The sequence below is a fragment of the Somniosus microcephalus genome, chromosome 3 (assembly GCF_052327205.1).
Source record: "Somniosus microcephalus isolate GS21.2 chromosome 3, FLI_Smic_1.0, whole genome shotgun sequence".
Classification (NCBI taxonomy): domain Eukaryota; kingdom Metazoa; phylum Chordata; class Chondrichthyes; order Squaliformes; family Somniosidae; genus Somniosus; species Somniosus microcephalus.
In genome coordinates, this window is record NC_140989.1 from 340,350,800 (window position 1) to 340,378,645 (window position 27,846).

A 27,846-nucleotide genomic window follows, 5' to 3' on the forward strand; every position below is an offset into this window, starting at 1 on the left:
TACGGGCCAACAAGATAGGAGCAGCTCCATATCCTACTGGCAACACAAACATATGGATCAGAGGATTTACAAATGCTCTGGGCAGCAATGGAGTAATTAACACCCCATCTGAAAAAAGAACTATACAATCTACGCTTAATTTGAAGTTACTGATTTTGAATTATCTATTAAAAAAAAAAAATCCCCCCCCAGAGCAAACAAGAACCTCCTGCGCAGTTTATTTAAATTGCACAATTGAAACTACTGGATAATTTAAAACATCTTGAACAAAAAACAACTCTTAACAGGAGTAGACTGTAATCTATTTCCTCCTATAGCCGTGCTAATTTCTACTGAAGTATATTTTGTATAACTCACCCGCGAGGTACAAACGTTTTCAGTAATGCGCTCACATTGACAACGCAGCCATATCTCTTAAATTCAGGGTCCTGGATAATCCTAAGAGGCAGTTTGCTCTCACACTTTTTCTTCTCGCCTTAAACAGAAACAAAAGAGCCTTTACAACTGTTAGCTTTAGAAACTTTAAGATTAAAAAAAAGTCGACAAATTCTCATACGTGCAAATATTCTTGGTGTCTCAAAGCAAACAACGCACTGTACAAAATAAATGTTGTTGTAGTGTACCATGTTGGAGTATGTCCCGGAAGTCTTCAACAATTTTGTCAACATTCACTTGATAGAATTCCCATAACCGCAGTTTAGGGTAGATTTCATCCCACATGATTGCGCGAATAGGCTGTCAAAAAAATAAAACATAAGTTACATCCTCTGTCAGAGATTTACATAGAATGTACAGCACAGTTACATCCTCTGTCAGAGATTTACATAGAATTACGTAGAATGTACAGCACAGAAACAGGCCCTTCAGTCCATCTGGTCTGTGCTGGTGTTTATGCTGCACACGAGCCTCCTCCCTACTTCATCTCACCCGATCAACATATCCTTCTATTCCTTTCTCCCTCACATATTTATCCAGCTTCCCCTTAAATGCATCTATGCTGTTCGCCATAACGACTCCTTGTGGTAGTGAGTTCCACATTCTAACCACTCTCTGGATAAAGAAGTTTCTCCTGAATTCCCGATCTGATTTCTTAGTGACTATCTTGTATTTATGGCCCCTAGTTTTGGACACCCCCACAAGTGGAAACATCTTCTCTACATATAGATATGTAAATATTATTTCAGATTTTCAGCATCCACAGTATTGCACTTTTGTAAATATTAGCTGTACATGGTGAACACTTATACACACTATTACTGCTTATTTTTAAAAATTCAATCCTCTGCTTTACACAAAATGTTTTTATAATTTAATTATCACCTTCCACACCTTCTCAACCTGTAACCAACAGGATGTTAAATATTCAACTACTAAATTCGGAAGTAAATTCTCTGCTGCACTCAATTTACATAATTAAAAAAACAGGTTGGGGTTCTTCTGATTGCTCTGATGTAAAATCTTAGTCTGAGCCACACAGATCAGGAAGGTCCCAAATTCAATCCTAGTCTGTGTTGAGTTAGCTAACCTCAACCATGGCAGGGATGCTAAAACAGGCTGTAGCACTCCTAGGTTAGGCAACATAAAATCAGCCCCCGCACCCCCACCACCACTCACTCTCCCTTCCCCCCCCCCCAATTGTTATGCAGTCGCTCCTACTAGAAATGCGCGGGTGATCCAAGGTGACAACAGGATCAAATCCAACATCCTTCTCATTTAATAGCCTGTCTGCACTCAGTGTTGAGGCTCACACATATATTAATAGCCACTTGAGTGAAGTTCTGATGAAGTCATCGACCTGAAACATTAACTCTGTTTCTCTCTCCACAGATGCTGCCTGACCTGCTGAGTATTTCCAGCATTTTCTGTTTTTATTTCAGATTTCCAGCATCCGCAGTATTTTGCTTTTGTATGGGTGAGATACCGGCCTGAAAAGAGTCAAAATCTTTGGAAGAGGAAGAGAGTAAACTCGAAACAAAAAGATGCATACATTTATGTTGAAAGATATTTTGTAAATTAAAATTACTTAACTGGCTTCAGGGGTTTTTTTTGGACTTTATGGGAGGAGTGGGTGAAGGAGCAAAGGAAAGGTGCAGAGAAGAAACATTATCTTGTACTTACATTAAGGTGGCTTTCATTTTCAATAAGAGCAGGTAGTCCTCTATCCTGATATTTTCCTTTAGCCACATCAGAAGACAAATGCCACAAGGCTCGGTCTAAAAGCCAGGCAGGTTTCAAATGAGGGGAATTTAAAATGTTGTAGGAACATTCTGGGTGTTTCTGCAGCCAGCCGCTGTTGGCAGCTAGTGAGGAAAGGGGAAGAAAAATGTATAACCAAACGTTCACCATTTCTTATAAAAATTAGATGGAGACAAAAAAGGTGTATATCACCAACTATACTTGCAAATAATACACTTTTTCTAACTCTTGTAAGCACTATTTCATAACTTAAGATATTCTAAAGTTTTGCAAATTAAACTAGATATTAAATTCAACCACAACCTATTCCCCATGTTTGAGATATTCCAACAATTTGTGTCACTATTTCTAGGACCATTTCGAGCCCAGCAAGTCTACTTTCCTCGATATTTAGCTAAGTTAAATTGTGGAAAGGAATAACTAGTTGTCTCAAAATGTCAAAGTCAGGATGACCAGCTTTGTTTTACAGAACCGTCACAACAACATTTAAACAAAAAAAAACAACTCGGGTACCTAAGATACACATTAGCATGGTATCATGCTATGACAAAGAGATCTCTACCTTTGAAAATACTACAACAACAACTTGCATTTATATAGCACCTTTAATGTAGTAAGATGTCCCAAGGCACTTCATAGGAGCGTTATCAAATTAAATCCGACACCAAACCACAAGGAGATATTAAGACAGGTGACGAGGTAGGTTTTAAGGAGGAAAGCGAGGTGGAGACATATAGGGAGGGAATTCCAGAGCTTAGGGCCTAGGCAACTGAAGCCAATGGTGGAGCCATGAAAATTGGGGATGTGCAACAGGCCAGAATTAGAGAAATGCAGAGATGTCGGAGGTTTGTAAGACAGGACATCTTAAAACCAGAGAGTGGTGAACCTGTGGAATTCTCTGCCACAGAGGGTGGTGGAGGCCAGTTCATTAAATATATTCAAGAAAGAGTTGGATATATTTCTTAAGGCTAAAGGGATCAAGGGATATGGGGAGAAGGCAGGGACAGGGTACTGAATTTGAATGATCAGCCATGATCTAATTGAATGGCAGAGCAGGCTCGAAGGGCCGAATGGCCTACTCCTATCTTCCATGTTTCTATGTATTTTAAAAGATAGTGAATTGCATGTTATGCCGTTGAACATTGTGTGTGTGTGTGTGTGTGTGTGTGTGTGTGTGTGTGTATCAGCTTCCATAAGCATGAAGTAATTACTCTGAAATGCGATTTGTAAATTTGCTGAACTCTAGAGAAATTCCCAAGGGCTGGAAAGAAATTAACATCCATCCATAATCTAAAAAAAGGGTGAAGACATATTTGGAGACTCTATGCTAATAAATTTATCAGTTGTAGGGAAAGGGAGGCACCTGATTTATGGAATAAGTTACCAGGGTAGACCAGTATATATCTCACTTTTCTACAGAAAAAAGACAGCACAATTTGCTGCTGTAGTTTTACCTAAACGTTATTTTTCCCTCCCCCTTCTGGTGTGTCTAATACTTTTGTCATAATGTGATAATTAATAGCAATTTTAAAACAAAATGCACCGTACAAAATCTTTAAACGGACCAAACTAGAAAGATATTAGGTTAACTGTAAATGGTTACTGTCTTTGCTACCAGGCAGAATTATATTCTTAATGCAACAACTGCTAAGCTTTATTACCAAGTTTATAATATTACAAATGAATTGATCTTTCAGATCTTGGCAGTGGCCAACTACATTAACAAGAAAATGAAGTACAAGGCTCAAAAAATTAAACTGCAAATATTTCCTGTACAGTTCATCAGAAGAAACTAGAATTACTGAGAATACTAATTCAGTAGAGAAAAACCTGCGTCATTGCACAACTAAATTATTCTTGGCCATCTGAAGATCAGTTCTAACTTGGCATTTAAAAAGCAGAGTGTCAAATTAATGTGGCACCCTGACCTTTACAAAAATAAAACAAGCAAGTACTGGCAGTCTCGAACATCTCCGTGTACAGTACAGCTACTCAATCATTGCTTTTTAAATAGATGACATTCCACCTTTGACATTTTTAAGCCATCTCCTGCGTAAGACCACTTCAAACCCAATTATTAAATGAAAGCTTCAAGTCCCTTTTTATAATTTAATTGTAAAGTTGCATTTGTTTTGAAAGGTCATTTCAGAAAATAGTGATGTTATTTAATCCAATGTTCAAGCGCCCTCATCCTAGTGATAAGTTAACTTAGCAATAACTAGCCGTAAGTATCTAATCTTGTTTATTGTATTCAAATTAGTGCACCCTGACCAAAAGCCACAATCTCTCGGGCAAGTATTAACTGATTTATTTTGTTTATGTAACTGGATTGCAGTCGTTAAGTAGACTTGACAGGATTCAAGGAGATACATTGCAAGTCGGTATATCTTTGAAAATGATTATGTTAAGGCATCAAAAGGATTGGATGGGATCACAAGTCACTCAACAAAAGCTTAAACATTTCCAAGACTTTCCTCTCTCCCTTCACACTAATGCTGAGGTAGAATCTGGTTCAAAGAGTAGTGAGTTAGTTATTTAGCAGCCTGGGCTATTATCTAGTGCTTGTGGAAGTGTCAGCCTTGACTCTTTTACCCCAGAGTCAGAAAGTTGTGGGTTCAAGCCCCACTCCAAAGACGTGACCACATAATCTAGGATGCAGTTCAGTGCAGTACTGAGGGAGTGCTGCACTGTCGGAGGTGCTGCCTTTCAGATGCGGCGTTAAACCGAAGTGCTGTTTGCACTCTCAGGTGGGCGTAAAAGATCCTATGGCACTATTCGAAGAGGAGCAGGGGCGTTCTCCCCAGTGTCCTGACCCCAACATTCACCCATCATCCAACATCACTGAAATAAATGACCAGATAATGTTTTATTCATGTTTGTGTGAAAATTGCTTACCACGTTTCCTACATTACAACAGGATTACACTTCAAAAAGTACTTAATTGGCTTTAAAGCACTTTGGGACATCCTGAGGTCATGAAAGGCACTATATGAATGCAAGTCTTTATTTATTTAAAGAGATTGGTTGTGCAATCAAATTAAGGTGTTAGTGTTTTGCAGACAAGGCACTTTAAATACTACTACAACCCTTGGATTTTTGCAGCCCAGATTTATTACATACATAGGATATACGGCACAAACAGGCAATTCAGCCCAACCAGTCCATGCCAGTGTCTATGCTCCACTCGAGCCTCCTCCTGTCTTTTTTCATCTAAATCTAACAGCATAGCCCTCTATTCCCTTCTCCCTCATATGTTTGTCTAGCCTCCCCTTAAATGCATCTATACTATTCGCTTCAACCACTCCCTGTGGTAGCGAGTTCCACATTCTCACCACTCTCTGGGTAAAGAAGTTTCTTCTGAAATCCCTATTGGCTTCCTTGGTGACTATCTTATGTTGATGGCCTCTAGTTATGCTCTTCTCCACAAGTGGAAACATTCTCTCTGTATCCACTCTATCAAAATCTCTCAATTTTATAAACATCTATTAGGTCACCCCTGCGCCTTCTTTTTTCAAGAGAAAACGAGACCCAGCCTGTTCATCCTTTCCTGATAGGTATACCCTCACATTTCTGGTATCATCCCTGTAAATCATCTCTGCATCCTCTCCAGTGCCTCTATATCCTTTTAATAATATGGCAACCAGAACTGCATGTAGTGCTCCAAGTGTGGTCTAACCAAGGTTCAATACAGGTTTAGCATAACTTTCCTACTTTTCAATTCTATCCCTCTAGAAATAAACCCTAGTGCTTGATTTGCATTGTAATGGCCTTGCTGACCTGTGGCGCAACTTTTAGTGATCTGTGTAATTGTACTCCGAGATCCCTTTGTTCCTCTATCCCACCTAGACTCGCACGCTCCAAGTGATAAGTGACCTCCCTATTCTTCCTATCAAAATGCAATACCTCACATTTGTCTGAGTTGAACTTCATTTGACAATTATATGCCCATTCTGCAAGTTTATTAATGTCCTCCTGTAATTTGTTGCAGTCCTCCTCAGTATTGACTATCCCCCCCAATTTGGTATCATCCACAAATTTAGAAATTGTGTTTTTGATTCCAAAGTCTAAATCGTTAATATAAATTGTGAACAGCAGTGGTCCCAGCACTGATCCTTGTGGAACACCATTACCCACCTTCTGCCACTCTGAATAGCTACCCTTTACCCCTACTCTCTGCTTTCTGTCTTGAAGCTAGCCAGCAATCCATTCTGCTACTTGTCCCCTGATTCCGCATTCCCTGACTTTATTCATTAGTCTATTATGGGGTACCTTATCAAAGACCTTTTGAAAATCTAGATAAATTACATTTTCAAAAAATTCAATTACGTTAGTCAAGCAAGATTTTCCCTTTTGAAATCCACGCTGACTATTCATTATTATACTTTTCGTTGCTAGATGTTCTTCTATTCTCTCCTTTAGTAGGGATTCCATTATTTTTTCTACCACCGATGTTAAGCTGATTGGTCTATAATACCCTCGAAATGTTCTATCCCCCTTCTTAAAGATAGGTATTATGTTAGCTATCCGCCAGTCCCCTGGCACTATACCTTATTCTAACGAATTATTAAATATGTGTAGTAATGCCTCTATCTCTTCCCTAGATTCTTTTAAAATGTGTGGATGCAATCCATCTGGACCAGGGGTTTTATCCTCTTTGAGTTTGACTAGTTTATTTAATAATATCCCCTTTTTAAAAAATTTTAAATGTACTTATCCCATTACTCACCTCATCATCCAATGTCATGTCCATCTGTTCTATTTCCCTGGTAAATACCAAAGCAAAATAATGATTTAATATTTCTCCCATTTCCCTATCGTTACCTGTGGTATTGTCCTGTCTATCTCTTAAATGACCCTATTCTCATCCCAACATTCCTTTTTTTATTGATGTGCCTATTTTGTTTTATGTTCCTTGATAATTTAATTTCATAGCTCCTCTTTGCCTTCCTAATTGTTTTTTGACTTCTCTCCTAATCCCTTCGTATTCTCTCTCATGATGCACTCCTCTGCTGTCTATGTACTTAATGTATACCTCTTTCCTTACCCTCAATTGTTTCCTTATGTCTTTATTCATCCATGGAGTCTCATTAGTGTTGAGTTTGTTCTTTCCTTTTGGCGGAATATATTTTCCTGCACTCCGTTGAACACCATTTTAAATGTTTCCCATTGTCGTTCTACATCGTTGTTTGCCAATATTGTTGCTCATTTTATCTTCCCAAGTTCTATTCTCAGCCCCTCAATCAACTTTTCTCCAATCTATTAATTTGTTTTTTGCATTCTTACATAGAAACATAGAAGATAGGAGCAGGAGTAGGCCATTCGGCCCCTCGAGCCTGCTCCGCCATTCAATGAGATCATGGCTGATCATCCAAATTCAGTACCCTGTCCCTGCCTTCTCCCCATATCCCTTTAGCCTTAAGAAATATATCCAACTCCTTCTTGAATATATTTAATGAACTGGCCTCCACCACCCTCTGTGGCAGAGAATTCCACAGCTTCACCACTCTCTGGGTGAAGAAATTCCTCCTCATCTCAGTCGTAAATGGCTTACCCCTTACCCTTAGACTATGACCCCTGGTTCTGGACTCCCCGGCCATCGGAAACATCCATCCTGCATCTAGTCTGTCCAGGCCTGACAGAATTTTATAGGTTTCGATGAGATCCCCTCTCAATCTTCTAAACTCCAGTGAGTATAAGCCCAATCGACACAATCTCTCCTCATACGTCATTCCTGCCATCCCAGGTATCAGCCTGGTGAATCTTCGCTGCACTCCTTCCATGGCAAGAACGTCCTTCCTCAGATAAGGTGACCAAAACTGCACACAATACTCAAGGTGCGGTCTCACCAAGGCCCTGTACAATTGCAGCAAGACATCCTTGTTCCTGTACTTGAACCCTCTTGCTATGAAGGCCAACATACCATTTGCCTTCTTAACCGCCTGCTGCACCTGCATGCTTACCTTCAGTGACTGGTGCACAAGAACACCCAGGTCTCTTTGCACTTCCCCTTCTCCCAATCTATTGCCACTCAAATAATAATCTGCCTTCCTGTTTTTGCCACCAAAGTGGATAACCTCACATTTATCCACATTATAGTGCATTTGCCATGTTTCTGCCCAATCACCCAACCTGTCCAAATCGTACTGGAGTTTCACGACATCCTCCTCACAGCATACCCTCCCACCCAGCTTTGTGTCGTCTGCAAACTTGGAGATATTACATCTAGTTCCCTCGTCCAGATCATTAATATATATTGTGAATAGCTGGGGTCCAAGGACCGATCCTTGCGGTACCCCACAAGTCACTGCCTGCCACTCGGAAAATGACCCGTTTATTCCAACTCTTTGCTTTCTATCCGCCAACCAGTTCTCTATCCAAGTCAGTACCTTGCCCCCAATCCCATGTGCCTTAATTTTACACGCTAATCTCTTATGCGGGACCTTATCGAAAGCCTTCTGAAAGTCCAAATACACCACATCCACTGGTTCTCCCATATCTATTTTACCAGTTACATCCTCAAAAAATTGCCGTAGATTAGTCAAACATGATTTACCTTTTGTAAATCCATGTTGACTTTGTCATTCTTATGTCCTTCTCTATTGTCATCTTAAAGCGTATATTATGGTCACTGTACTAGGCCTAATAGCTGGGAACTGGTACATCAAAGCAAAATAACTATTTTATAATGTTGCTGGAATTTTTCCATTAATTCAGTACCTGTATGATTGTAGACCACATCTGTAATGCAGAGTACATTCCATTCCTTCTTTAATTTCTCCACTAGCCGTGCAACATCATTCCAGTTATGAGTTTTATCAGGCCGAGAAAAATCAGGGTTCAGTTCCAATTGGTCAGCTAACGAATAGCATGATCTGGACAATCCAAGAGTTTGTAATGGGGTAAAATGTATCATATTATAGCCTGTCAAAAAGAAAAATAAGTTAGTACTCATTTGTGTGTTCAAATGCATTAAAACGTAGCACTTAGGTCAGTAATATTAATTTCCTAACTATAACTGAGGTTTGATTTTGAACAAAGTTTTCTAAACTGCATAAGTTTGGTTTTCTTTATATATCAAAGAAAGAACATGCATTTATATAGCACCTTTCCTGTCTCAGGACAACCCAGCCAGTAGTCAATGGTCTTATATAGGCAAACATGACAGCCAAATCCCACAAACAGCATACAAGATGTGGCTAGTTAATCTGTTTTGGTGGTGCTGTTAATTAATGAAGGATTATGTTGACTAGAAGCTCCCTAGTTTTCTTCAAATAAGTGCCATAGGACCCCCTATTTCTACCTGAATAGGCAGATGGAAACTTGATTTAATGTCTCACCCAAAAGGCCTAGAAATTGGCCTCCTTAGCACCTCCCATTATCGCCTCCTTCGCCTGGAGATCATGATGTCATCGCCGTGCGCATTGCCCCGATCCTGAACTTCGGTTCCACCCCCTGCCACACTGCAAGGCGAAAACACCGGCAGCTGCAGGACGCGTTCATTGGGAGGCCGGGCGCTTCGGGGCGAAACTTAAGGAGGTGGCCGAGGTAAGTAAAAAAAAGTGAAATGCTGTTTTTTAAAAAAATTTCTTCGCCAGCGATTGATCAGCCCGGCACTCTGCTGCAATGCATCGGGTTGATCAGGCCAGATCGCGGCTGCCGTTGGGGACCAGGTAAGTTTTCCCCTTGCAGAGCCTGCAGCGATATGGCCCTTCCCTTTTAAGCACTCCACTTCCTTCCTGGAGCGCAAACCCCGAATTTTTTTAAAGTTAAAAAACATTAGCTCCTGGCGCTAATTTTTTCAGCTTTTAAAAGTTAGTGCCGCAAACAGGACAATAATAAATTTCTCCCCCTCTGACTTTGTACTGTTTTGAAGTGTCACCCTAGATTACATGCTGCAGTGGAACTTGAATGTACAACCTCTGATTCAGAGCAAAAGTACCCTCAACCGAGTGAAGCCAACGCTTTAACTGACTTAAAAACTCAAATCAATTTCATGTTATGATCAAAAGGTTCTTCACATATTGTTAGAATATTTTATTAATATGATTTAAACCTAAAAAGTAATCGCTTAGCTCCAGACACTTTAGCAAGAGGGCGAGTGGCAGTGGTAGGAGTGGGGGGGGGGGCTGCGTCTTGCCTCTATGTGTGAATAAAAAAAGCAGAGAAAGTACAGTGCAGATTCACCAGAACAACACCAGGACTTAGAGGGTTCAATTATGAGGGCAGCTTGCATAAATCTGGCCTGTATTTTTCCTAGTTTAGAAGGTTGAGGGATTGCAAGAATATTGACCATTACCCCATCAGACCCTGCCCGTGTACGACAAGTTAAAATGTCCTTGGGACGTACTAGGAACAGGAGGAGGCCATTTAGCCCCTCGAGCCTGTTCCGCCATTCAATGAGATCAAGGCTGATCTGCAACCTAACTCCTAACTAGCTGGGCTTACAGATAACAGGTTTAGTTTACAAACAAGCTGTAAGAACCAGACGCTTACAGATAGAGCCTACATATTCCAGAGGACAATAACAAGCCTGTAAGACAGAGATAAAGGCCGATGAGATCAGGACGCTGGGTAAACAGCTCACCTTGCTTGGCAGTGTGGCTTCAGCTTGGTGGAAAAATTAATAACTAGAAGGTAAGAACAGGGATGTGTACATGCAGCCTAAGGTAGCAATATAGTATAAAGAAAGAGCCTGTTCCCTCCCAAAAGTTAGAGCACTCTCAGGACAGTCGGAAGTCCATTGCCTTGAGGCAGCCCACTAAGGACAATCATAAAAAGTTACAGCGCGGAAGGAGGCCATTTCGGCCCATCGTGTCCGCGCCAGCTAACAAAGATCCAGCCTAATCCCACTTTCCAGCTCTTGGTCCGTACCCCTGCAGGTAACAGCATCCCAAGTACTTTTTAAATGTGGTTAGGGTTCCTGCCTCTACCACCCTTTCAGGCAGTGAGTTTCAGACCCCCAAAACCCTCTGGGTGAAGACATTTCCCCTCAAATCCCCTCTAAACCTTCCACCAATTACTTTAAATCTGTGCCCCCTGGTTTTTGACCCCTCTGCTAAGGGAAATAGGTCCTTTCTATTCACTTTATCTAGGCCCCTCATAATTTTATAAACCTCAATAAGGTCTCCCCTCAGCCTCCTCTGTTCCAAGGAAAACAGACCCAGCCTATCCAGTCGTTCCTCATAGCGAAGATTCTCTACTCCCGGCAACATCCTTGTAAATTTCCTCTGTACCTTCTCTAGTGCAATCACATCTTTCCTGTAATGTGGTGACCAGAACTGCAAGCAGTACTCCAGCTGAGGCCTAACTAGTGTTTTATACAGTTGGAGCATAACCCCCCTTGTATTCTATTAGCCGTGGCATAAAGGCAAGCATTCCGTATGCCTTCTTAACCACCTTATCTACCTGGCCTGCTACCTTCAGGGATCTGTGGACATGCACTCCAAGGTCCCTTTATTCCTCTACACTACTCAGTGTCCTACCATTTGATGTGTATTCCCTTTCCTTGTTAGCCCTCCCCAAATGCATTACCTCACACTTCTCCGGATTGAATTCCATTTGCCACTGTTCTGCCCACCTGACCAATTTATTGATATCTTTCTTCTTCAGTATCAACCACACAGCCGATTTTAGTATCATCTGCAAACTTCTTAATCATACCCCCTATATTCAAGTCTAGATCATTGATATATACCACAAAAAGCAAGGGACCTAGTACTGAGCCCTGCGGAACCCCACTGGAAACAGCCTTCCAGTCACAAAAACACCCATCAACCATTACCCTCTGCTTCCTGTCTCCGATCCAGTTTTGAATCCAATTTGACAAGTCTGATCATCTTGGAATTCGCGGGAAGAACAGGTTGTATTAATTGCTTGTCATTTCATGTAATACTGTAGAACAGTTGCATAACAATATACTGTTCTTAGTCAATATATATTGTTGTTTAAAACCACAGAATCACAGAGGTTATTGTTGCAACCCTTTTGTTGCAACATAATGTCTGGTGTCCTTCAACTGGACAATCAATATATCAACTGAACTACTTTAAAAGACAAGTTTGAGGCAAATTAATCATTATTTTACCAACCTTTACCTACAAACCAAACGAGACGAGATTTCTAACCTAGCACATTTAATTACCCTTACAAATAAAACGCTGTTTCAATTTATTTTTCATACCAACTGAAAGTTTCAAAAAATATTTTTCTATTGAACTCGCAATTCCTTGCAAGTTCTTGCTATAAAGTTAGAACAAAGCAAGACTAACAACCCTTTATTGCAACAGTAATCTTCATATGAAACCATTTCCATTCACTGTAGCTTAAAATACCATAGGATCAATATCCTGTCTCTCAATCCCATTCCAATCACTCAATCAAATGACTGAAAACAGGAACTTCCTGGCTGGACTTTAATTAGTTGACATTAGCTGATGCTCAAGCAACGGTGCAAGACTTGAGGACTTAAGGCCTAGAAATTCAGTATAGCCACGTTTGGGGCGCTACAGCATGGCGTTTGCTAACTTTTGCGCTCGGCGCAACTTAGTGCCACCGTCGCCGATATTCAGTTGCATCGCCACAAGAGGTTGCATGCTGCGCTAAAGCAGGCGATGCACGACTATCATTAGGCGCTAAGCCGGCGATCCGGGGCGCAAACACCGAAGGCGGGCGCAGCGCAGGTGCTCATTGAGGGCAGTCAGGCGCCGGTCAGCACTTAAAGGGGGAGGGTGGAATTGCTTGGCTGCCACGCCCTGCACACTGCAGCCCTAAGGCAAGGCCTGAACACTGCTTCTGGAACAGCTCCACACCCAGGAGAATGGAGAAGGCGAGGGAGAGAGCGCAGCGCTTCGGCGAGGGTGACCTGAGGCTGCTGGTTGGCGCAGTGGGCCGCAGGCGCCATATCCTCTTCCCTGAGGGTGGCAGGAGGCCGCTGCCCGCCGAATATCGGAAAGCATGGAGGGATGTGGCAAACAGGGTCACGTCCAACAGCGTGGTTGGCAGGACACCAACCCAGTGCCGGAAAAAATTCAACGACCTCACTCGGGTTGTCAGGGTGAGTACCCTTTCCAGTATCCTCCTCATCCCTGCATGTGCACCTCACTTTATGGCCAAACAGGTCTGAAAGCCCTAATGGCCAGCCCTCATCCAGCAGCTATGGGACTGTCATGAAAAGCACTTGCGCAATCAGGACTTTAGACACGGTCAGGGCTATTCGACCATGGGAGGCAGTGCGGGCAAGATCAGGGCTTGACACTGTCAGGGCTATTCGACCATGGGAGGCAGTACGGGCAAGATCAGGGCTTGACACTGTACTTAGAGGCGGTCCTTTCTCTTGCAGGCCAAGCTGGCGCATAACAGAAGACAGCAGCGACAGACCGGGAGAGGCCGTCCTGACCTGAAACAGCTGAGCGACCTCGAGCAGTGAGTGGAGCGGATCATGGCAGGCCGGCTGAGTGGCCCCGTCGCCACTGGAGATGCTGACCCGGTTCTGGGCACCAATGGTAAGGTCATCACCTTTTTGACCTCTCCCTTTCCACTTGCGCCTCACACCAGCATCCTTTGCCACTATCGAACCAATGCAGTGCACAGCAGCACTCATGCCTCCCTCGCTGCCGCCCTGTCCTCACTCTAAAGCAACTCTTGTGCCTCCCTGCTTTCAGATGGTGACTCGCCAGGTGAGGAGGCGGCCTCTAAAGCTGGCACTGTGTCCGAGTCAGACATAGAGGAGGAGGAAGAGGAAGCCAGCCCATCAGGGACACCCTCAGCCGAGGCAGCCCATGGCCATGATGGTGACACGTCTTCCCTGGAGGGGAGCAGGGGGGAAGGGTCGGAGGATAGTGAAGCTCCGGGGACCAGCGGGCTGCAGCAACGCGGGAGGGGTGGGGAAGCTCGGCGGCCCTTCTCCCCGGAGGGTGAGTGCAGCCTCCAGTCCTGCTACGGTGAGCGCAGAGGAGGTGTGGCTCCTAGCGGAAATGGGCGCCCAGGCTGAGCGCAGGCACACTGAGCTCATGGCTGCAGTGGCAAGGATGCCTGACTCCATAGAGTCACTGGCAAGGAGTGTGCAGGAATTCGGGGCAGCACAGGCCAGGAGTCTGCAACAATTCAGTGCAGCACAGGCCAGGAGTCTGCAACAATTCAGTGCAGCACAGGCTAGGAGTCAGCAGGACTTCGCTGCTTCACAGGCGGCTTCTAGCCAAGTGCTCAGTCGTGCCGTGCATTCGCTGGCTGCTGTCATGCAGACACAGACCAGGGCCACACGGGCACTAACTGCTGCCACACTCGCTGGATCGGCCAGGCATCGCCGGGGCACTCGCTGTGCCGCAGCAGCCCAGCAGTCTGTGCCTCAGCAGATTGCTGTGCATGCTGCAGTGCTGGCCCGTGCGCGTGCCAATGTATCAGCTGACCAGGGAGTGCCTATGATCTGTCAGGTTGGCAGCATTCCTGCAGCCAACACTGTCACTCCTCCATTGCAGCTGCCACCAGCTGTTGGACAGACTGCTGCCGCCCAGAGTTGGAGCAGTCAGCAGCCGGCCCCTCCAGTCCCAGAGCTGGTCCAGGCCGACCCCCAAGGGCATCTGCCGTCTCATCATCTGACCCTCAGCAGCCTTCTCCCAGCCTTGCTGCAGCCACTGGGGTCCCATTGAGGAGGAGCTGCAGGGTGGGTAGGGGCCAGTCACGGAAGCAAAACGGATCACCCTCGCAGGGGAAAAAGTAGATGGTGTGGCCAAATGTTATGTTTTACTTGTAAAGGCCGAGACTGGTGTATTTGTTTCATATTTAAAGGCCGAGACTGGTGCATTTGTGTTTTTTTGGGGGGGGTTTCTCTCCATTAGTTTGTCATGTGGGAAGGGCACAGAGGTATCACAGTGAAAAATTTTCTTAAATCGCACTGTCCATGCTTTCTTTTGGAAGTCCTGGTTGCCCTGCTCGGCTGAGGACTTGTGGAGCGGCTACATTCATCTTCTGCCATTGGCACAAGCCATTCCCTGAGAGGGGGCCTAGAACCGACTTGCAATAAGCCGCCGACGGGCGGCCCTTGCACTTTCTGCCTCCCTCCTGTGCTGGTCCTCCTCCTCCTCCGGTGGTCCTCCAATGTCTGCTGGCAGTGGCTGAGTCCTGCGGATAGCCAGGTTGTGCAGCATGCAGCACACGACAACGAAATGGGAGACTCGCTCAGGCGAGTACTGTAGGGCTCCCCGGAACGATCCAGACAGCGGAACCATTGCTTCAGCATGCCGATTGTTTGCTCAATGGTGTTCCTGGTTGCTTGATGGCTGTCATTGTATCCCTCTTCAGCAGGGGTGCTGGGCGCACGGAGCGGGGTCATCAGCCAGGTGCACAAAGGATAGCCTTTGTCCCCGAGAAGCCATCCTCGTGGGTGAGGCTGGGCCTCGAACATGTCTGCCACAGAAGTCTGGCGCAGGATGAAGGCATCGTGGCTGCTGCCTGGAAAGCGGGCATTGACAACTAGGATGAGCTGCCTGTGGTCACACACCAACTGCACGTTGAGCGAATGGTAGCCCTTCCGGTTGCGGTAATCCTCGGCATTCTCTAGAGGTGCCCGCAAAGCCACATGCGTGCAGTCAATGGCGCCCTGCACCATGGGGAAGCCCGCTAATGCTGCAAAGCCCATTGCACACTCTTGCTGCTTGTCAACTGTCATGGGGAAGGAGATGAACTGACGTCTCCTTCTGAAAAGGGCATTGGTCACCTGGCGGATGCAGCAATATACCGCAAACTGGGAGATGTTGGAAATGTCCCCAGTAGCGGATTGGAAGGAGCCGGTGGCATAGAAGTTGAGAGCCACCGTCACCTTCACTGCCACCGACAGAGACGTCCTGCTCCTCAGCTGTGGCTGCAGATCTCCGCGAAGCAGGTGGCAGATCTCAGTGACCACCGCCCTTCTGAATCGCAGCCTCCGAACACACTGCTCCTCAGACATGTTCAGATATGAGAACTGCTGGCGGTATACCGTGGGTGGGTAAGGCCTCCTTTGCCGACGCCTGTTGCCCCTTCTCCGTCTGGCCATGACTGGCACTCTCTCACGGCGTCTCTGAGCCCTTTGAATGCAATGGAGAAGCCCAACGTTTCCACCCATTGCAGCCCCCATTATATGTTTCCAATCAATGCTATGGCTCTGAAGTTAAAGACAAGTGCAAAGCTGTGGCCTGAAGCCACAAGTACCTGTGCGAGTGTTGAGCCAAACCAGAAAGCTCTCTACCTTTGTCTCTCTCCAAAGGTCCGTCTCTCACAAAGAAGGAGTGGTGCAAAATGGCTGCCATTTATACTGCAGGAGGAGTCCCCTTTAATTAGCCCCCCCCGCAGCGACTGGGAACCATTCCCCTCTACCAGTCGCTAGGGGCGCCAGGCGCACAATAGGCCGGCGCCACTGAATTTCCGGTTCGGGGCGCACAAAGGGCGTCAAACCATGAAATGACGTCAGGATCTGCGCGCGCAGCTGAGCGCGCGCAAAGGTTTTGCGCCGCCACTAAATCTTAACTGAAGTTCGCGAGAGGCGCAGATAGCGCTGCGCCCAGGCGCTAGCCGCTTAGGAGGAGAAGTGGGGTGCTAAGGCGCTAGCGGCTGGCGCAAACAACTGAATTTCTAGGCCTAATTCTTTTAGATTTGTTTTTAGTTTTGTACCAGCTTGACTTAGGGCACTTTATACACAGTTTATATTATGTTATTTCTATGCCACTCCTACAATGTTTGTAGGCAATGTTGGCAAAGTATAGCTGTCTATTGTACTTTTCCAAGATATTCTACTCCTTTCTTAGGGAGAAGGCACTCCAGAAATAACTAAAGCATTCTTCGCAGGAAAGAAATGTTCCTTACTTAGAAACATTTAGATTGTTTAAACTAACTCAGTGAAGCAATTCTGCCTGCATAGACACGTGGTTTGAATCATACTTCAAAGCAAATGCAGTACCTACCTGTTAATGTCAGTTATGTTTGGGATCCAGTTTCCTTCTCGCCTACCTAATTTAAATTAAGGATGTTTGATGGCTGCCTCAATGTTCCTCATAAGTTTCAACTATCCTTGCTTTGTTCTAACTTTATATCAAGAACTTGCAAGGAATTGCGAGCTCAATATAATAATATTTTTTAAAACTTTCAGTTGGTGTGAAAAATAAATTGAAACAGCGTTTTATTTGCAAGGGTAATTAAATGTGCTAGGTTAGAAATCTCGTCTCGTTTGGTTTGTAGGTAAAGGTTGGTAAAATAATGATTAATTTGCCTCAAACTTGTCTTTTAAAGTAGTTCAGTTGATATATTGATTGTCCAGTTGAAGGACACCAGACATTATGTAGCAATACTCTTGGGAAATAGAAATGCTGCTAAACAGAAGGACTATCGATCCCAATTGCAAAAGAAAGCCCAACTGCCTCATACACTGCTCGAATATGACTGGATGTTCATACCAACATTCTGAATGTCATGTACAGGGCTGCAGTAGTGAAGAATTGCTGCCAGTGTAAATGCTAATTGTATTTTTTTGAAAATTCGTCATCCTGTTATGTTAACTAAACCCGTTTGTGTTTGTTCTGCTTATGCAAGAATAAAATGAGTAGAGTAGTTTTAAGTCAAGCAGGAGTCACGATAGCAGGAAAGGTTTGTGCTGCTATAGTGCTGCATTTAGCGTTTGTGCTTTGCGTGATTCTTTTGAGTCGATATACTGCGTTAGTCATAAAAAATGCAATTTTATGCAGTCAGCCTAGTTGCAAAATAAGAAAAACCAAGTCATGTTGTTCAGTAATTTCTTTAAAAATCTGTAAGCTGCTATGTGGTTGACTTTCCAACCTTTTACTTATCAATTTTACAAAAAGTATGCTTTTTGATTGGTACATAAAGTTAACCAAACACAACAGCAAAGTTGTATATCCTTATCAGGAATGGAGGGCAATTTATATACATCTTCCTTCTTAAATAAAGAGTCACCTGTATCAATTTATGTATCTACATTTGTGCTTGACCGTTATATATTGTCTTGGATAAGATTTGCATTTTGATTAATTGATCAAGACGTGTAGAAGGTGGCCAACAGGTGGATATGAACCCAGAAGCTCAGATATATAGAGATATACCATACTGAGCGGTAAACTGGAGGCAAATCTACAGATGAATGCTAGATGTATCAGAAATAAGGTTAGAAGCAAGATGCTTCAATTAGGATTTGGAATGCACAGCCTGTTAGGGTGGTGGATACAGATTCAATAGTAGCCTTCAAAAGGGAATTGGATAAGACTTGAAGGAGGAAGAATTGCAGGGATATAGGGAAAGAGCGGGGGAGTGGACTAACTGGCTTGTTCTTTGAAAGAGCCGGCACAGACTAGATGGGCCGAATGGCCTCCTTCTGTGCTGTACTATTCTATGATTCTGGAAGCTGTTGTGGCCGTGGGGAACTTGCAATATAGTATGAATACTAAAAAGATGGCTGACCAGAGGATGGTAACATACAAGGCACAGAGTGTTATGGAAAAATAGACAGGAAAGGATGCAGTGTAGTCCTGCGTGTCAGGGATACCTGGCGAGGTTAAAAAAGTTGAGTCAGTAAGAAGTGGACGCTACACAATGAACCACTCTGGTTAGACATTGTTAATACTAGGAGCATGTTACAAAGTGCCAGGTCAGACAAAGAAGAAAACCAGTTTATTCCATCAACACACTGGTATATTTGTTTTACTTGTAAAGGCCGAGACTGGTGCATTTGTTTTTTTTTGGGGGGGGTTTCTCTCCATTAGTTTGTCATGTGGGAAGGGCACAGAGGTATCACAGTGAAAAATTTTCTTAAATCGCACTGTCCATGCTTTCTTTTGGAAGTCCTGGTTGCCCTGCTCGGCTGAGGACTTGCGGAGCGGCTACATTCATCTTCTGCCATTGGCACAAGCCATTCCCTGAGAGGGGGCCTAGAACCGACTTGCAATAAGCCGCCGACGGGCGGCCCTTGCACTTTCTGCCTCCCTCCTGTGCTGGTCCTCCTCCTCCTCCGGTGGTCCTCCAATGTCTGCTGGCAGTGGCTGAGTCCTGCGGATAGCCAGGTTGTGCAGCATGCAGCACACGACAACGAAATGGGAGACTCGCTCAGGCGAGTACTGTAGGGCTCCCCGGAACGATCCAGACAGCGGAACCATTGCTTCAGCATGCCGATTGTTTGCTCAATGGTGTTCCTGGTTGCTTGATGGCTGTCATTGTATCCCTCTTCAGCAGGGGTGCTGGGCGCACGGAGCGGGGTCATCAGCCAGGTGCACAAAGGATAGCCTTTGTCCCCGAGAAGCCATCCTCGTGGGTGAGGCTGGGCCTCGAACATGTCTGCCACAGAAGTCTGGCGCAGGATGAAGGCATCGTGGCTGCTGCCTGGAAAGCGGGCATTGACAACTAGGATGAGCTGCCTGTGGTCACACACCAACTGCACGTTGAGCGAATGGTAGCCCTTCCGGTTGCGGTAATCCTCGGCATTCTCTAGAGGTGCCCGCAAAGCCACATGCGTGCAGTCAATGGCGCCCTGCACCATGGGGAAGCCCGCTAATGCTGCAAAGCCCATTGCACACTCTTGCTGCTTGTCAACTGTCATGGGGAAGGAGATGAACTGACGTCTCCTTCTGAAAAGGGCATTGGTCACCTGGCGGATGCAGCAATATACCGCAAACTGGGAGATGTTGGAAATGTCCCCAGTAGCGGATTGGAAGGAGCCGGTGGCATAGAAGTTGAGAGCCACCGTCACCTTCACTGCCACCGACAGAGACGTCCTGCTCCTCAGCTGTGGCTGCAGATCTCCGCGAAGCAGGTGGCAGATCTCAGTGACCACCGCCCTTCTGAATCGCAGCCTCCGAACACACTGCTCCTCAGACATGTTCAGATATGAGAACTGCTGGCGGTATACCGTGGGTGGGTAAGGCCTCCTTTGCCGACGCCTGTTGCCCCTTCTCCGTCTGGCCATGACTGGCACTCTCTCACGGCGTCTCTGAGCCCTTTGAATGCAATGGAGAAGCCCAACGTTTCCACCCATTGCAGCCCCCATTATATGTTTCCAATCAATGCTATGACTCTGAAGTTAAAGACAAGTGCAAAGCTGTGGCCTGAAGCCACAAGTACCTGTGCGAGTGTTGAGCCAAACCAGAAAGCTCTCTACCTTTGTCTCTCTCCAAAGGTCCGTCTCTCACAAAGAAGGAGTGGTGCAAAATGGCTGCCATTTATACTGCAGGAGGAGTCCCCTTTAATTAGCCCCCCCCGCAGCGACTGGGAACCATTCCCCTCTACCAGTCGCTAGGGGCGCCAGGCGCACAATAGGCCGGCGCCACTGAATTTCCGGTTCGGGGCGCACAAAGGGCGTCAAACCATGAAATGACGTCAGGATCTGCGCGCGCAGCTGAGCGCGCGCAAAGGTTTTGCGCCGCCACTAAATCTTAACTGAAGTTCGCGAGAGGCGCAGATAGCGCTGCGCCCAGGCGCTAGCCGCTTAGGAGGAGAAGTGGGGTGCTAAGGCGCTAGCGGCTGGCGCAAACAACTGAATTTCTAGGCCTAATTCTTTTAGATTTGTTTTTAGTTTTGTACCAGCTTGACTTAGGGCACTTTATACACAGTTTATATTATGTTATTTCTATGCCACTCCTACAATGTTTGTAGGCAATGTTGGCAAAGTATAGCTGTCTATTGTACTTTTCCAAGATATTCTACTCCTTTCTTAGGGAGAAGGCACTCCAGAAATAACTAAAGCATTCTTCGCAGGAAAGAAATGTTCCTTACTTAGAAACATTTAGATTGTTTAAACTAACTCAGTGAAGCAATTCTGCCTGCATAGACACGTGGTTTGAATCATACTTCAAAGCAAATGCAGTACCTACCTGTTAATGTCAGTTATGTTTGGGATCCAGTTTCCTTCTCGCCTACCTAATTTAAATTAAGGATGTTTGATGGCTGCCTCAATGTTCCTCATAAGTTTCAACTATCCTTGCTTTGTTCTAACTTTATATCAAGAACTTGCAAGGAATTGCGAGCTCAATATAATAATATTTTTTAAAACTTTCAGTTGGTGTGAAAAATAAATTGAAACAGCGTTTTATTTGCAAGGGTAATTAAATGTGCTAGGTTAGAAATCTCGTCTCGTTTGGTTTGTAGGTAAAGGTTGGTAAAATAATGATTAATTTGCCTCAAACTTGTCTTTTAAAGTAGTTCAGTTGATATATTGATTGTCCAGTTGAAGGACACCAGACATTATGTAGCAATACTCTTGGGAAATAGAAATGCTGCTAAACAGAAGGACTATCGATCCCAATTGCAAAAGAAAGCCCAACTGCCTCATACACTGCTCGAATATGACTGGATGTTCATACCAACATTCTGAATGTCATGTACAGGGCTGCAGTAGTGAAGAATTGCTGCCAGTGTAAATGCTAATTGTATTTTTTTGAAAATTCGTCATCCTGTTATGTTAACTAAACCCGTTTGTGTTTGTTCTGCTTATGCAAGAATAAAATGAGTAGAGTAGTTTTAAGTCAAGCAGGAGTCACGATAGCAGGAAAGGTTTGTGCTGCTATAGTGCTGCATTTAGCGTTTGTGCTTTGCGTGATTCTTTTGAGTCGATATACTGCGTTAGTCATAAAAAATGCAATTTTATGCAGTCAGCCTAGTTGCAAAATAAGAAAAACCAAGTCATGTTGTTCAGTAATTTCTTTAAAAATCTGTAAGCTGCTATGTGGTTGACTTTCCAACCTTTTACTTATCAATTTTACAAAAAGTATGCTTTTTGATTGGTACATAAAGTTAACCAAACACAACAGCAAAGTTGTATATCCTTATCAGGAATGGAGGGCAATTTATATACATCTTCCTTCTTAAATAAAGAGTCACCTGTATCAATTTATGTATCTACATTTGTGCTTGACCGTTATATATTGTCTTGGATAAGATTTGCATTTTGATTAATTGATCAAGACGTGTAGAAGGTGGCCAACAGGTGGATATGAACCCAGAAGCTCAGATATATAGAGATATACCATACTGAGCGGTAAACTGGAGGCAAATCTACAGATGAATGCTAGATGTATCAGAAATAAGGTTAGAAGCAAGATGCTTCAATTAGGATTTGGAATGCACAGCCTGTTAGGGTGGTGGATACAGATTCAATAGTAGCCTTCAAAAGGGAATTGGATAAGACTTGAAGGAGGAAGAATTGCAGGGATATAGGGAAAGAGCGGGGGAGTGGACTAACTGGCTTGTTCTTTGAAAGAGCCGGCACAGACTAGATGGGCCGAATGGCCTCCTTCTGTGCTGTACTATTCTATGATTCTGGAAGCTGTTGTGGCCGTGGGGAACTTGCAATATAGTATGAATACTAAAAAGATGGCTGACCAGAGGATGGTAACATACAAGGCACAGAGTGTTATGGAAAAATAGACAGGAAAGGATGCAGTGTAGTCCTGCGTGTCAGGGATACCTGGCGAGGTTAAAAAAGTTGAGTCAGTAAGAAGTGGACGCTACACAATGAACCACTCTGGTTAGACATTGTTAATACTAGGAGCATGTTACAAAGTGCCAGGTCAGACAAAGAAGAAAACCAGTTTATTCCATCAACACACAAGAGTACTTGAAAACAGAAAGTTATATTAATGGGGACTCCAATCTACTAAATAGAAATTGAGAATTTCCAAATGGTTCAGAGTCCAAGTCAATAAACGTAATATTACTGCTTCATGTCCTAGTGCACTGGGAAACCATGGGAGCCAGTACACATCTTGGCTTCATAATAGCAAGTGACCAGAGATGCAAGAAATGGAAGCTGTGGCACCCCTAGGAAATCGTGACTACAAAATGATCAACTGTGACTTGATGTGTAGAGAACAAAAAGCCAGGTACAGGAAACTTTGGTTTATCCGGAGGTTAACTGTCTGGAATGCTCGAGCCACCGGCAAAAATCAGGAGCCGTTTCGTTAGGTGCTTTTTTTCCCCACCAGTCAGGCTCTGCAAGGTCTCGCTGAAGCTGTTGCTAAGCTACAGAGATGCTTGCAAGGTACGGCCGACTGTTTAGAAGCTGTTGCTAAGCAACGGGGTTTGTTGCCAGATACGGAGCTCAAAATCTCAGTATGTTTCAACATTAGCGCTGGTTTGTCCAGCAGTTTTGATGGGACGGCAACAGCTCGGTCCCGTCGGTGCCGGATAGCACAAAGTTTCCTATAAGAGAAAATCAAAGCCCGTCTGAAGCAAACTGATTGGGATTGGAGTGTTTGCTCAACAATACTTCAGCAGAGGGAAATAGAATACCTTTAAAAGGCATAATTCTCAGCAGTCAGGCTAAATAGCTACATAGAATTAACAAGTGAAGACGAAACAGGGGAGAGTTGAAACAAATGACTCAGAAGCAAAATAAGGAGGAAACAATCTATAAATCCCACAAGGAGAAAGGCGACAGCCTACTAGGATTACACAAACACGTTAGAGGAGCAAAGAGGAATCAAATCGTTTTTCAGGAATCTAAAATAACACTTGCAGAAACAAAATATAACCATAAAAAGAGTACTATAACAATACAACAGTGATTAGAGAAAAAAATGTTACATGGACTAAAATAGAGGATGAAAATAATATAGTTAATACATTAAATGATTAGCTACTTCAAGTATTAATCGGGGAAGACTTGCGCAACATACCTTTCCTGAAGAGCAATAATTCAAGTAATTCAATAATTAAAGGAGCTCAGAGCAAATAAATCCCCATGGATGAATAGCATTTATTCCCAAGTACTAAAAACAAAGGATGACATTTGTTAACTTCTAAATCCAATGTGTTAAATTAGAAATTGTAGGAGTCCCAACATTAATCCCTGGAGTCCAGACAAAGCATTTATCATCTCCCCTTTCCCCACTCCATACCAGTCAGCCAATTTCTTATCCACTTCCAGGTTTTACTTTGAATCCCCAACTCTCAAGTATAAACCGTAGTTTTTTGTTGTAACATTGTCAAATGCTCTTTGGATGTTCAGGTATAAGACGGGGCTTTCCACGGGCTACTTGGCATGACCCTTCCTCAAAAGGAAGTCAAGGAGGTTGGTTAACTTAGGACTGAGATGAGGAGAAATCTATTCACTCAAATGGTTGTGAATCTTTGGAATTCTCTACCCCAGGGAGCTGCGGATGCTCAGTTATTGAGAATATTCAAGACAGAGGTCAATAAATTTTTGGAAACTAAGGGAATTAAAGGATATGAGGATAGAAACATAGAAGATAGGAGCAGGGGTTGGCCATTCGGCCCCTCAAGCCTGCTCCGCCATTCAATGAGATCATGGCTGATCATCCAAACTCCGTACCCTGTCCCTGCCTTCTCCTCATATCCCTTGATCCCTTTAGCCTTAAGAAATATATCCAACTCCTTCCTGAATATATTTAATGAATTGGCCTCAACTGCCTTCTGTGGTAGAGAATTCCACAGGTTCACCACTCTCTGGGTGAAGAAATTCCTCCTCATCTCTGTCCTAAATGTCTTACCCCTTATCCTTAGACTGTGGCCCCGGGTTCTGGACTCCCCAACCATCGGGAACATCCTCCCTGCATCTAGTCTGTCCAGGCCTGTTAGAATTTTATAAGTTTCAATGAGATCCCCTCTCATTCTTCTAAACTCCAGCGAGCATAAGCCCAATCGACCCAATCTTTCCTCATATGTCATTCCTGCCATCCCAGGTATCAGCCTAGTGAATCTTCGCTGCACTCCCTCCATGGCAAGAACATCCTTCCTCAGATAAGGCGACCAAAACTGCACACAATACTCAAGGTGTGGTCTCACCAAGGCCCTGTACAACTGCAGCAAGACATCCTTGTTCCTGTACTCGAATCTCTCGCTATGAAGGCCAACATACCATTTGCCTTCTTAACCGCCTGCTGAACCTGCATGCTTACCTTCAGCGACTGGTGCACAAGGACACCCAGGTCTCGTTGCACTTCCCCTTCTCCCAATCTATTGCCGTTCAGATAATAATCTGCCTTCCTGTTTTTGCCACCAAAGTGGACAACTTCGCATTTATCCACATTATACTGCATCTGCCACACATCTGCCCAAATCATACTGGAGTTTCTCGGCATCCATCTCACAGCACACACGCCCACCCAGCTTTGTGTCGTCTGCAAACTTGGAGATATTACATCTAGTTCCCTCGTCTAGATCATTAATATATAGTGAATAACTGGGGTCCTAGCACCGATCCCTGCGGTACCCCACTAGTCACTGCCCGCCACTCGGAAAGAGAGCCGTTTATTCCAACTCTTTGCTTCCTGTCTGCCAGCCAGTTCTCTATCCAGGATAGTGCGGGAAGGTGGAGCTGAGGTAGATCACCCATGATCTTGTTGAATGGCGGAGCAGGCTCGAAGGGCCAAATGGCCAGCTCCTGCTCCTATTTCTTATGTTAAGCAAGATGTCCCCCTTCAGAGCCCATTTTGGCTACAATTATTCAGATAATCAAATTGTATTACTGATGGTCAATTCCAATCTACCAGGGCATCCCTAGCATTTGATTTCTTCATAATGACTGTCAGCACCTCACAAATTTCAACCTATGGTGAATCCTAACCTGCCATACAGTTCAGCAATCTATTAGATTGTTGGTACTATGTTAACAGGATTTCACAGTTAAATGTTTCATTATATGAGAGCCATACCATTTTTACAGGTGGTGTAATTCTATAGCTTGTCTATCTAAATGGCTACATCGGAATACAGAAACAAGAGTAGACCATTCAATGAGATCATGGCTGATTTCTATTTTAACTCCATCCACCTGCCTCGGCTCCATATTCTTTTATACACTTGTCTAGCAAAAAACTATTGATCTCAGATTTAAAATTACTAACTGAGCCAGCATCTACTGCTTTTTGACAAGAGAGTACCACACTTCTACCACCAGGAAGCGTGCATATTTCCACTTAAGGATGTAAGAATAAATTTGCAAGAGATTTGCATAGACACTGAAATGTTTTTTGTTTGGTTCCTTAAAAAGGCAAATAAATATGTTCAAAAACAGAATACTGCAAATGCTAGAAATCTGAAACAAAAACAGAAAATGCTAGAAACGCTCAGCGACTCGGCAGCATTTGTAAAGAATGGAAACTATTAACGTTTCAGGCATACCCCTTCATCAGAACTAGAAGCTATTACAAACAGCTTAGAAGGAATAAAGTGAAGGAAAGGGTGGGAGGAAAAAAATCAGCTGTAAAGTTTTAAAAAGGGGAAAAGGGATAAACTTGGCAAATTTCAGGACAGTCAGCTTACCGTCAAAGGTGGGGAAACTTTGAGAGACAATAATCCGGGACAAAATTAATTGGCATTTGGAAAATTATGGGCAAATTAATGAAAGTCAGCATGGATTTGTTAAAGGTAAATAGTGTTTGACTAACCTGATGAAGTAACAGAGAAGGTTAATGAGGGTAGTGCTGTTGATGTTGTGTATCTGGACTATAAAAGGCGTTTGACAAAGTACCACATAATAGACTTGTAAGCAAAATTAAAGTCCGTGGGATTAATGGGACAGAGGCAGTGTGGATATGAAATTGGCTAAGGGACAGAAAGCAGAGAATAGCGGTGAACAATTGTTTTTCAGACTGAAGAGAAGTATACAATGGTGTTCCCCAGGGGTTAGTATTAGGTCCACTGCTCTTTTTGAAATATATTAATGACCTGAACTTGGATATACAGGGCACAATTTCAAAGTTTGCAGATGATACGAAACTTGGAAATGTAGTAAACAACGAGGAGGATAGTAGCAGACTTCAGGAGGACATAAACAGACTGGTGAAATGGGCAGGCATATGGCTGATGAAATTTAGCATGGAGAAGTATGAACTGATGCATTTTGGTAGGAAGAATGTGGAGAGGCAATATGAATTAAATGGCAACATTTTAAAAGGGGTGCAGGAATGGAGAGACCTGGGGGTGTATGTACACAAATCTTTGAAGGTGGCAGGTTAAGTTGAGAAGGCTGTTAAAAAGCATATGGGATCCTTGGCTTTATTAATAGAGGCAAAGAGTTCAAAAGCAAGAAGTTTTACTAAACCATTATAAAACACCGGTTAGGCCTGGAGTATTGTGTTCAATTCTGGGCACCACATTTTAGGAAGGATGTCAAGGGGCCTTAGAGAGGGTGCAAAAGAGATGTACTAGAATGGTACCAGAGACGAGGGACTTTAGTTATGTGGAGAGACTAGAGAAGCTGGGGTTGTTCTCATTGCTTTCTACTTCCCTTCTTGTGTTTGATCAGGTAGCTCCAAAACTCGCTTTCACAGCCACATCTATTTCCTACTTGTCCCATTACCACCCCTGTTGTCTTGCACCATCATCCCTTTTGTCATTTAATCTTTTGTGCTTTCCACCCTATCACAGACTTTCCCTTTTGTTCTTTCCTCCCCTCGCCCCTTTTCTCTGCCTCTGTACTTGCTTAAAACCTGTTACATCCCTAAACTTTTCCAGTTGTGACAGGTTATCAACCTGAAACGTTAACTCGGTTTCTCTCTCCACAGATGCTGCCTGACCTGCTGACTATTTCCAGCATTTTCTGCTTTTATTTAAGGTTAAGAGGAGATTTGATAGAGGTGTTCAAAATCACAACAGTTTTGATAGAGTAAATAAGGAGAAACTGTTTCCAGTGGCAGAACGGTCAGTAACCAGAAGACA

The 27,846-nt window shown here is 43.9% G+C and overlaps 1 protein-coding gene across 1 annotated transcript in view; it reads right to left on the minus strand.

The window, feature by feature from the left end:
• LOC147122283 (glycogen debranching enzyme-like) overlaps positions 1 to 27,846 on the minus strand; it is a 110,782-nt gene that overhangs the window by 70,453 nt on the left and 12,483 nt on the right. Inside the window, exons 5-8 of the mRNA XM_085983248.1 lie at positions 8,914 to 9,117; positions 2,119 to 2,300; positions 624 to 735; positions 358 to 475 (exon numbers count right to left, since the gene is read on the minus strand). Of these exons, the coding sequence (XP_085839374.1) occupies positions 358 to 475; positions 624 to 735; positions 2,119 to 2,300; positions 8,914 to 9,117 (616 nt within the window). The remainder of the gene's footprint in view (positions 1 to 357; positions 476 to 623; positions 736 to 2,118; positions 2,301 to 8,913; positions 9,118 to 27,846) is intronic.